The 12,033-nt window shown below is 49.5% G+C and overlaps 1 protein-coding gene across 7 annotated transcripts in view; it reads right to left on the minus strand.

Annotated features, from left to right (window-relative positions):
• The window catches only part of USP40 (ubiquitin specific peptidase 40), a 103,346-nt gene that overhangs the window by 13,647 nt on the left and 77,666 nt on the right, over positions 1 to 12,033 (minus strand). For 2 of the 7 annotated variants that reach the window (XM_017537687.2, XM_017537686.2), the window contains 4 exons: positions 11,538 to 11,748; positions 11,108 to 11,203; positions 5,558 to 5,652; positions 1 to 1,841 (listed from right to left, as the gene is read on the minus strand). In XM_017537687.2, coding sequence (XP_017393176.1) covers positions 1,730 to 1,841; positions 5,558 to 5,652; positions 11,108 to 11,203; positions 11,538 to 11,748 — 514 coding nt within the window. In that variant the 3' untranslated portion in view covers positions 1 to 1,729. Of the gene's footprint in view, positions 1,842 to 5,557; positions 5,653 to 11,107; positions 11,204 to 11,537; positions 11,749 to 12,033 lie in introns of those variants that run through there. The other 5 variants (XM_037741744.1, XM_037741747.1, XM_017537689.2 and 2 more) reach the window with 5 other exon arrangements.

Here is a 12,033-nt window from a genome sequence, read left to right on the forward strand (position 1 = left end):
AGGCCGGCCCGGACGCACACCCTGCTGGACGGCACTTCAACCCACGTGCGTCATGGGACTTCCAGAGACACTCCAGGAGGCTTCTGGCCTCTCAACAGCAAAGCTTTTCAGCGATTTTGTTAGTATTCATTATGTCAAGATGAGATGAAGGGACATTCTACAGAAATATGTCAGTCACGGAAACAGAACAGCTTACAGAAGGGCTGGGCGCCCAGCTCCGGTCACGATACTTAACATCTCTGGTGTCATGAGAAGCCTCCATCTCCCTCTATAAAGATGCAGTCTACACTCAGTGTGAGTCTCCTGAGCGGGGTTAGTGTTTGGGAGCTGGAAGGCAGCTTGCGAGTCAGAGTCCAGTCCTTATGGCACAGTGCTTCACAGAAACACAGAGACCTCGACGACAGATGCTCGCAGACACGTGTGCAGAAGCGACGCGGCTTGTCTGGTAGTGGTTTTGACCTTGTTGGGAGGAGGACATGGGGCAGAGCGGGCTGCCGGCTCAGCGTCAGCTTGTTGGAAAGGAGTCACAGGCAGGGGAGTGCCTGATGCCGGCAGTGTCCTTTCTGCCCCTCACACTTCAGTGCTGCTTCACATCAGTGATGAGGCTGATGAGAAACTATGAGGCCCAGGTGACACCGACTCAGGGATGCTGCTTTCCACTAAGTTGCTGTCTGGGAAAGTCAACCATCTGTGTACCTCGCTGTCAATTCATTGACACAGGTGTTATTTCTCTCTCACAAATGCCAATTAAGTCCTTTAAGTTGACTAGAGATCTGGGCTGAATTAAGTGGAAAAACCCTTACTTAGTTGACGTTTTCTTCTCAGGTGTTTTCATTGAGGCTACTCAGGAACCCACTTAGGCCGCCCAGGACACCTGGAACCTGTGCTATGCCAGCCCTGTCTGCCACGGCCCTGCCTGGCTCCCTCCCACACAGGAAGAGAGGCTGAGGCGCTGTGGATGGCAGCAGCCACAGTCCTCGAGATCCAAGAACCTTCATGTCACAGAGTGCCGAGGAGACACTGGGCCCTTGGGCTGTGGACCTACGCAGCGGCCGCCCTGGCTTAGCAGAGCGGGTTCACCCTTGGAGGGCGCCCTGTCTGGCTCCTCCTTGTGGAAAGAGCTCGCACTTTTCAGCATCGCAGTTTTAACTCAGACCAAAGGGCAGACATGGAGCGTGTGGGGCCAGAATGAGTGGGGGAAATGAGGTCAGGAAAGCAGACCCCGCTTCTGCTCTGCTCAGCTCAGCACGAGCATGGTGGGGCACTGGCCTGAGACGACGCTATGAGAACCCAGTCAGGGCAAATGACGGTCATCTGAACACAGGAAAGCAGGTGGGCTGATCGCACGCACCTCCCCCAGCAGAGTGACAGCATGCGCTGCCTGCATAGATGCAGTTCATGCACACGTTGTGCAGTTTCTGGTTAAAAGCAGAAAAAGGCAGCTGGGGCCAGGTGTTGTGTGAGAGCTCAGCACCTACTGGCAGCTGCGTGGGTGGCATCCAGGCCTGTGCCAGGCCAGCCCCCGTGGCTGCTGCGTGTTGCAGAGTTGAGTGGCCATGTGCACTGGCTGGGCCTCAGAGCAGCAGTCCCTGTGCTCAAAGGAAGCAGAAGTTTTGGGATCGGAGGCTCCAGGCAGCCAGGCAGTCAGTCGTCAGTCAGTCCCCATGCCCAGGAAACCCACGTTCGTGACATCAGCTGGAGAGTTCATTGGGAGAGGAGCTGTATAGGGCTATCTGAAACTCCCCACGTGGATGGAAAGAGAAGCTTCTGGGGCTCGGGGCCGGGCAGGCGTGTCTGCACTGGAGAGGATGTAGCTGCTCTGTTCATGGAGGGCTTCTCGGCTGCGGAGACACAGAGACAGTCACTGACTCATGGACCGTGGTAGGTACCAGGGTGAGGGGTTCACAAAGACTCCAAAATACACTCTAATTTCATAGGCCGCAGGGACATGCATTTGCAACTGGACAGATATTTCCGAGCCACCTGCCAGAGGGTCCCAGTTTGCCCTGCTGCCAGCCCTGTGCCAGGCCTGTGGCTGCCCTGTCCTGGCGGCCTGGCATGGTGCAGACTCTGGGGCTTTCCACATCTGCTCAGCGAAAACGCCTCACAGCTGAGAAACCTTCCTTTCCTTACTTTGTAAATGGAAGAGTAACACCTGGAGGGCACAACTGGCAGACACACACACACGGCAAGCACACCGTGTGACTCGTCACGATCATGCACACCTGTGTGACATGGCGCAGCGGCTGCCTCTGTCTCTTCAGTCCTGTCCTGAGAGAAACACCACTCGGCATCTCACCCAGGATACTGGCTTTCACTGTGACCCCCTGGCCCATGGCCCTGTGCAGCAGGTGCTCTGTAGCGGGTGCTTCGGCCCAGCCTGATGTGTGTGGCCTGCCTATGCTGCGCAGTCCCCAGCAGGAAGCCGCCATGGCCCACCTGCCTTCCGCTGCTGAGCAGCCTTTCCTTCAACATGGCTAGAATCTGGCCATGCTGAATGAAGCTGCTGTGCATTTTTGGGGACATCTCGGTGGGCACATTTCCACATTTAGAGGAGTAGAATGGCTGGGTACTGGGAAGTGCGCAGGAGATGCAGAAGAAAGTACTGTCCCAAGTTCCAAAGTGCCTGTGCCAGTTCCACACCCACACACGGGATGACATCCGCTCTGCATCCTCAGCACATGGGTCTTTTCCACTTCAGCGCTGCTGGTGGGCGTGTGGTGCTGTCTCAGAGTAGCTTCAGTCTGTATCTCTTCTACCATGAGTGAATGGCTGAGCATATTTTTCTGTGTTGGCAAGCCATCTGCAGTTCCTTGTCTATGAACTGTTCTTACCCTTTCCTGTATTTGTATTGGATTGGTTGCCTTTTTCTTACTTTTTGCAGGTATGTTTACAGCCATACCTCTGACCTAGCAATTCCACTTGCAGAAATCTGCCCTACAGATACAGCCACATCTGTATTGCAAAATGGTGAATATACAAGGTTATTCACTGTGATGGTGACAGATCTGGCAATAGCCTGGAAGTGCGTGAGGTGGGCATATGTCGCCTAAACTGTGGTCTACCCAGGCATAAGGACACCATGCCCCCACCACGAGATGGGGCAGCTGGGTACACACTGGTGTGTGAAAACAGCAAGGATACCAAGAAAGTTCTTGTGTCAAAAGAGAAGGGAAAGCTCATCTGCCCCTATATGCAGGTCTCTCTTAGGAGACGCAGGTGCCCGTCACGCTGGCCCATCTGGGAGAGGCTGTGTACCTGGGGATAGGAGTGCAGAGATTTCTCAGTGAACCTCTTTGGTGCCTTTTGAAAGCACGTGACTCTATTACTCCAAAAAATAGATAAAAACAACGTTGTAAGTGGTTACATCATGGTGTTCAGAAGGCACCAGTGGTCTACTGTTTGCAAACAGCATGTGTGAAGCTTAAGATGAGGTTTTCAGTGACAGCAACACAGAGTTTTAAAATGTGCTGTATGAAGCACGACAGATGAAAATGGAGATTTTAGGGCCTGGAAAACTGTTGGATGTCTAAATAACAGCCCTGGTAACAGCGAAGGCTTTGACAGAGAATGTGTGTGAGAAGCCTGGTGAAGTCAGTGGCATCACATTTAAAATGAGGAAAAATGCAATATTTTAGTGTCTATGTATTCTATGTATTAGACACAGAATTTGACCTGTGTGTGTGTGTCTGGACTTTGAGGAAGAAAACCCCGAAGCACCCAGCGCTGAGGCCCCTCTCCCATGTCCCCAGGTCTCTGAGGGAACCAGGACCTGTGGGCTGCAGAGCTGCAAATGGGGGTGAGGACACATGTTCTTTGCCATCCTGGTGCTTCCGGAGAGCAGAGAGGAAGGGACCCCAGGACTAGGGGCGATACCTTGGAGGAGGGGCTGGGGAGGTTGGCAGAGGGAAGCAGGGCATCACAGTCTGAGATGCCGCTGCAGAGGACCCCCTGTTGCACCTCCAGAATGAATGAATGAACCCACTCACTGAACAGTGTCTACTAAGCAGCTAGGGCAGCACCGTTCTAGGTACTGAGGGTCCAGCTGTGAATGACAGGCCACCCTGCTGCTAGCAGAGCTCACACAGGCCCTGCTGAGGGGGAACGGTAATGGAGGAAGGGCTTGCAGAGTGCCTACATAAAATGGTTACAAGTATTGGGAACATTAAACCGCGGCAAACTGCGCCAGGCCTCTGGGGAGGTGAACGTCCCCAAGCCTTCTTGTTCCAGGTGCGGAGTGCCCTTGACTCTGTCACAGTATGTAGCATGCTCAAGGGCTTAAAACCCCTTTTGTAGCAATACAAAGTACCCAGACTTGTAGGCACTCTGTAAGCCCTTCCTTCATTACCGTCTCCCCCAACAAGTCCCCACCTGCCACCGTCTTCACTCGGGGAGTCTCCTCCCTTGACTCCCTGACTCCACTTCTACCTCCTAGAACCTACCATGAAGCAGCCAGCAAGTATGTCAAGGTGTCCCCATTCACACCCTCTAGTAGTCTCTAACCACGCTCGAATCCTCACCTCTGCCAGTCATGAGGTCATGCCCACCTCCCTGCCACCTCTACCTTGGACCTCTCTTCCCCAGTGGCAGAGGGCATGGAGTCACTGGCACACGGGCAGACAATAACTGAGAGGCAGGAGGAGAGGGGGATTAGGGTGAGCAGGGCCAGATGAGGCTCTTGCAGTCATTTGGGCAGGAAAAGATGAAATCCACCAGGGCAGAAGCGGTCAGAACATAACAGCAGGAAGATTTAGGAGAGACCCAGAGTCCCTGAGATGGTGAGTTGGAGTGAGGAGGAAGAGGTGGCCTGCATGGGGCTGATTCCATGGGCAGGTCCCCAGACTTGTGGTGGTGGAGAGCACAGTGCCCACGGTGCCTCATGCCCCAGGTCTGGGTGTGCGGAGTGGAAGTTCCTGGGGAGCTGTGTGTGGCCCGGAGGCCAGCAGAGAGCCGGCTGCACAGTCTGTGGCTTGGCCTGCCTTAGAGCAGCACGTGCTTCCTTTGGTGGCAGTGAGCACAGGGCCAAGCAAGAGCAGGCGGTGCCACGTGGAGAGGAGGGAGAGAGGGAACGACCTGAGCAGAGCGAGGCAGTGCCCTGGAGGAAGGCGGCAGCAGCGCTGAAGCCACGGCAGCTTCCCCCAGAGGAGTGGCCAGGCTCTTGGGAACCTTGGACAGAGAGGGAGGACAGGGAGACCACAGCAGGGCCAAGGCGGCAGCAGGACGCGGTGGTGCTGGAGACCTGAGGGCATGGAAACCTGAAGGAAAGCCCAGACCCAGGCAGAGGGCGAGGCTGTGCATGGGGAGGAAGGAGGGTGACCGCCTAACTGTGGATCCGTGGTCTCCTCATCGTGCCTCAGTGGTCCACGTGGACATCACCTGTTCTACAGAAAGCTCCAGGAGGAGGCACTCAAGGAGAGGGAGAAGGACCTGCCACACCAGCGCCCTTGAATGTGATTTGAATCAACAAGCGTTCCCAGCCCCTACCAGTTTGCAGGCAGGAGCAAGAGAGTCGGAGAGGACTCTGCCAGCTGTGGGTCCGTGCAGATCCCAGAATTACCTTTTCCTCTTCCCCAGAGCCAGCTGTTTCTGCTTTTCTTTTCCAATGTCGTCTCTGATTGTACTGAAATCATCATCATCATCAACCAGGAGATTCTGCATTTCAAAAGAATTTATGAGCAGTGTTTTCAGACATCTTTTTAGCCTACATTTAAAAGAGGCATCTTTAAAAAAACTACCTATATTGACAAAAGGAGAGATCCAAATTTACATAAACTAGGTTAATAACTGATAAAAAAAAATCCTCTTGCTCGACGAAAACACGGGTGGGGGGGGTAGCAGGAAGAACATCATGAGGAAAATTAATTTGCAGCCATCTGACCTTTGCCTTCAGCTCCAGAAGCTCCCACTGGGAGTGGCCCAACAGGCGGCTTTAAAGGGTGACCAGGCAAGAACACGAAGCACAGATCATCCACATCGGCACCCGGTCTCTCGTCGCCGCCCTGGGAGCACAGCTGTTTGCTGCCTTATAGGTGCTGTCAGTCTGTGTTCCCCTCTGTATTTCTATAGCCAGCCCCAGTTTCTGAGAGGCACCAACTTGGCTTTTCCTTCCTTGGCATCTCCCACAAGCCTTAACTTCTGGGTTTGCAAACACAGGCTGCTCAGTGCGTGCCAGTGATGGGCAAGCCTCCTCCCTTTCCTAGGACTTGCAGGTCATTTTCCACACACATGTTATTTCCATAAACACTGTCCACAGGGAGGATGCCTCAGGAGTGCACCCGGGAAAGGAGGTGCGTGTCAGGAGAGATGCAGCGCAGGGCCTGGGGCATTCATGCTAGAGGCTGCCCAGGTTGCTGGCTGCATTCTCAGGGGTAGATGTGGGGGAGCTGGTTCTGGTTACACATCACAGTTCGACCCTTCAATGACTAAGATATTAACCAGGCTCTGCAGGAGGGTCTGTGTGCTTCTCAGTGCCCCACCTCTGCCAGGAACACGTTGTGACACATATTATTGTCTCTATTCCAATACACTGACATGATAAGCAAATATTGTAATTTCTATTTCAGTAAACTGCTTGTGACACATGTTTTAAAAATTGTGGAGAGGCTGAGGCTGGGGAATTGCTTGAACCCAGGAAGTGGAGGTTGCAGTGAGCTGAGATCATACCACTGCACTCCAGCCTGGGCAACAGAGCGAGATGGTCTCAAAAACAAACAAACAACTGTGGAACATTACAAAGTAAGAGAAAATACAGAGGTGATGGAACAGACACCCATGCACCCATGTTCTCGGGCCTGATCAGCGAGGGCACCAGGGCCAAACTGCCTGGGCTCCAATCCATGGACATGCGAGCTGTGCACCCTTGAATAAGTTACATAACCTTTCTGGGTCTCACTTCCCCCATCTTACAATGGCACCTACTTTGGAGGCTGTTATGAAGATTATAGGAATTACATGTGAACATGGATGGGGCTAGTATATAGTGTTTGGCATGTAGTCAAATGCTCAGTAACTGTTACCTAGAGTATTTACCTTTTACCATGTTTACTTCGTTTTTAAAGGAAAAAACTTACTAGATTCTGTTGATGCCCCTCCGTGCCCAAGAGGTGACCACTATACTGGGGCTGGGTCACTGCCCCATCCTCACTTTCATTCCATTACTACCTAGAGACACGGCCCTCAGCAATCCCTAGCATTATTTTGTTTATTTTATTTTTGAGACACAGTCTGTCACCCAGGCTGGAATGCAGTGGCATGATCTCCACTCACTGCAAACTCTTACCTCCCAGCTCAGGTGATCCTCCTGCCACAGCCTCCCGAGTAGCTGGGACTACAGGCACAGGCCACCACGCCTGGCTAATTTTTGTGTTTTTAGTAGAGATGGGGTTTCATCATGTTTTCCAGGCTGGTCTCAAACTTTTGATCTCAAGTGATCTGCCTGCTTTGGCCTCCCAAAGTGCTGGGATTACAGAGATGAGCCACCACGCTCAGCCCCCTAGCATTTTACATAGTTTATATAAATGATCACTCTGTGACTTCATTTTCAACATTAAATATCTGGGCGTATATTAATGCTGATGTATGCCACTCTGGTTTAATACATTTTTCCCCATTTATTTATCCCCTTAAGAACTTATCACTTGGCCAGGTGCAGTGGCTCACTCCTGTAATCTCAGCACTTGAGGAGACTGAGGAAGGTGGATCACCTGAGGTCAGGAGTTTGAGACCAGCCTGGCCAACATGTGAAACCCCATCTCTACTAAAAATACCAAAATTAGCTGGGTGTGGTGGTGTGCACCTGTAATCCTAGCTACTTGGGAGACTGAGGCAGGAGAATTGCTTGAACCCGGGGGGCAGAGGTTGCAGTGAGCTGAGATCATGCCACTGCACTCCAGCCGGGGCGACAGAGTAAGACTCTGTCTTAAGAAAAAAAAAAAAAAAGACACCTTATCACTTAATTTCTTTCCACTGCATTCTGTTACCACTAGTGAGTGCTTCAGTGAGCAAGTCTATGTCTCTGTACACCTATGGGCAAGTTACTCTAGGGAATATAGCTAGCAGTGGGACTCACTGAGCATCTGTGTACTAAAATAACACCAAACTGCTCTCCAGAGTACCTGGGCCTCCCAGAGTATTGGGATTACAGGCGTGAGCCACTGCGCCCAGCCGTGTGTGGGCGTTCTGACAGTCTCATTAGCAACGGCAGCTCTCTGCTGGATTCTGCAGTTCCCAGCTCACTTGGGAAGTGGGTTCCCTTTTCCTGTGTTTCCTGGCCATTCTGTTCTTCTCTGTGAACTGCCAGATGATAATCTTGGTCTGCTTCTCCTCTGTTTGGTCATTTTTTGATGACCAATCTGTAGAAGGTCTGCTGTATATGCGGAGAATAACCTGCTGCTGTCTCACTGCGTATGTCTCTCCTATTTGTGACTTACCTTTTCACTGTTTTTATGGTTTCCTTTCATGAACAAAAATTTTTACTTCTTTTATTTTTATTTTTATTTTTTGAGGCGGAGTTTCGCTCGTTACCCAGGCTGGAGTGCAATGGCATGATCTCAGCTCACCGCAACCTCCGCCTCCTGGGTTGAGGCAATTCTCCTGCCTCAGCCTCCTGAGTAGCTGGGATTACAGGCACGTGCCACCATGCCCAGCTAATTTTTTGTATTTTTAGTAGAGACGGGGTTTCACCATGTTGACCAGGATGGTCTCGATCTCTTGACCTCGTGATCCACCCGCCTCGGCCTCCCAAAGTGCTGGGATTACAGGCTTGAGCCACCGCTCCCGGCCAAAAAAAAATTTTTACTTCTAATGTAACCAAATTTATCAACTCTTTTACAGTTTGCACTTTTTGTTTAAGAAATCCTTCTTGCCAGGTGTGGTGGCTCATGCCTGTAATCCCAGAACTTTGGGAGGCTGAGGCAGGTGAACTGCCTGCACTCAGGAGTTCGAGACCAGCCTGGGAAACATTGCAAAACGCTGTATTTACCAAAAATACAAAAAATTAGCCGGGTGTAGTGGCACGTGACTGTGGTCCCAGCTACTTGGGAGGTGGAAGGATCACTACAGCCTGTGAAGCAGAGGTTACAGTGAGTGGAAATCGCACTACTGCACTCCAACCTGGATGACAGAGTGAGACACCCATGCCCCCCAAAAAAAGAAATCCTTGACCTGAAGACAAAGATTTTCTTATATCTTCTAAAGATTGAAAATGAGTGCTTTTCACTGGATGGCCTGTTAACTATGGTGTGAGCAAAGGTAAGTAAGGGTTTTATGGGGCCTTACACTGATTCCAGTTCAGCCTCCCTAATCCAGAAATCTGAAACTCAATGGAACATTTCAGATTTCAGATTTCTGAATTAGGGATGCTTGACCCTTAAGTATAATACAAATATTCCAAAACCCCCAAAAAACCTGCAATCTGAAACAGTTCTGGTCCCAAGCATCTTGAATAACAGATACTCAACCTGTATAAAATTTATTTATGAAAATTAATGAATATGATTTGCCTATATACAGAGAACTAAGTTTCCCAGCACCATTCATTGAATAACCCATTTTTTAATGTTGCCTCAAGTATCTGTCACGTTTCCTTCCATGTGTGATCCTGCTTCTGGGCTGTCCACCCTGTCCATGAACCTGTTTGTCTACCCCTGCTTCGATGCTACACTGTCACCACAGCTGTGATCAGTCAACACTCGGTAAGGCAAGGACCCTGTCCTTTTTATTCTTGCAGTGAGCCAAGATCGTCCCACTGCACTCCGGCCTAAGCGACAGAGCAAGACACTGTCTCAAAAGAAAACCTTAGCTCTTTGGCCCTTTGATCTAGTATATGAATTTGTGCTATCAATTTGTTTAATCTCTATGGATTGTCATTGGAATTGCACTGAATTTACAGACTTGGGAAGAAATGATACACTTACTATTGCGAGGTTTCCAAGAACATAACGTGGCTCTGTGTCGCACAGAAGCTTTATCACTGTAAGTATGTTTTTGTATATTCTCCAGACGGTTTTATACTGATCTTGGAACCTTTCGAATTCTCTTATCAGATCAAATCATTTATCTGTGTATAATCTCTTGAATCTCTTTTTTTTTTTTGAGATGGGATCTCTGTTGCCCAGGCTGCAGTGCAGTGGCGTGATCTGTGACATTCACTCCCTAGCTCAAGTGATCCTCCTCCCTCAGCCTCTTGAGTAGTGGGACTACAGGCGTGTGCTACCATGCCTGGCTAATTTTTGTATGTTTTTGTAGAGACAAAGTTTTGCTAAGTTGTCTAAGCTGGTCTCGAACTCCTGGGCTCAAGTGATCCACCTGCCTTGGCCTCCCAAAGTGTTGGGATTACAGGCGTGAGCCACTGTGCCCGCCCTTAAACCTCCTTTGTAAGAACGGTTTTACATGTTCCTTTTAAAATTTCTTTTATCTCTCTTTCAATTTGTATTTACTTTTCTTTTGGCAGGGAGGGAGGCCACACACTGCCCGTGTTGTTTAGCGCAGTGTTCAACAGAAGGGGTGGTTAAGGGAATACTTATTTTGGGTCCCACTTTAATGCAAATTGAAGCTTTTGAAGCTGTCACTGTGTTGCTGCTAGAGGCTTTGGGTAGGTATATGCATCAGGTTAAGCTGTGTCCTTCGATTCCTAGTTGGCTGTAAGTTCCTTTTTAAAGTCATGAATGAACATGGGCTTTTAGTAATAAATTTGATATTATGCTTTTTCTGCATCTCTTTAGTCTGGCAGGATATTTCTTACATAATCTATTCTTCACACTGCCTTCCTCCAATTCCTTGGATATCTGACATCATGTCACACAGTAATATTTTTTAAAACATACTTTCTGGGCTGAACTTGCTAGTATTTTACTTAGAATTTTACATTTATGGTCAGAAGTGAAACTGGTCTGTATTTTATTTTACTGTCCTTGGCAGTTTGGATACTGGGGTTCCAGTGGCCTTGTAAAGTCAGTTGTCCAGTTTTCCCTCTTTTTTAATCCATTCTCTGAAACAGTTTGTATAAAATGGGATTATCTACATCTTGAAGATTCAATAAAATGTCTCTATAAAATCATGTGACCCTCATGTCTTGTCAAAGTGGTAAATCTGCTGTTAAACAGCTTACCTTAACACCAATAGTATCTCCGTCTTTCAGGTAATATGGTGCCCCTTGCAAACAATCTTGTTTTTTCTTCTTTTTCCTCTTGGTTATTTGTTGGTTCTATGGGAAAATCGAACATCTTAAATAAGCAAAACTCAACCTCAAGTTCTCACTAAATTCTCTATCACTCAAGTTCTCGTTAAATTCTCACACACACACGTTCTCACCAAATTCTGTCACGTTCTCACTAAATTCTCTCAAGGTCTCACTAAATTCTCTCTCTCACATTCTCACTAAATTCTATCTCACTCGGTTCTCACTAAATTCTCTGTCACATTCTCTCTAAATTCTCTCTTAAGTTCTCACTAAATTCTCTCTCACTGTGAAAAACTGCAGCTAACCTCACTGCTATGCCAGTAAGCCCCCCTTCTCTGTGACAGCCCCGCAACTTTACCCAGCTGGATATCGGAAGCCACTCAAACTTTTCGGGAAAGTATTTGGCAATTTCAATCTTCTCCACAGGAAGACAATAGAAATCAGCAACCCTCTGCCTCAGGGAGCCAGGAGTCCTGCCCTGGGCCGTGTCCCACACCAGGTCCAGGGCAGGGGCATAGGTCCTCTTGCCGGGGATGCGCATCTGTGTCCTCAGCAGCACGTCCTGTGGGCTGCACCAGAAAACTGTCAAGTGCCAAATCCAAACAAACAAACAAAACCTCATGGTAACTTGAGGCATGGTGGGCAAAGCTTCCCCTCCAGCTTTTCTGTTTTTTTCTTTTTTTTTTTTTTGAGACGGAGTTTCGCTCTTGTTACCCAGGCTGGAGTGCAATGGCGCGATCTCGGCTCACCGCAACTTCCGCCTCCTGGGTTCAGGCAATTCTCCTGCCTCAGCCTCCTGAGTAGCTGGGATTACAGGCACGCGCCACCATGCCCAGCTAATTTTTTGTAGTTTT

The sequence above is a fragment of the Cebus imitator genome, unplaced genomic scaffold, assembly GCF_001604975.1.
Source record: "Cebus imitator isolate Cc_AM_T3 unplaced genomic scaffold, Cebus_imitator-1.0 Scaffold106, whole genome shotgun sequence".
NCBI classification, from domain to species: Eukaryota; Metazoa; Chordata; class Mammalia; order Primates; family Cebidae; genus Cebus; species Cebus imitator.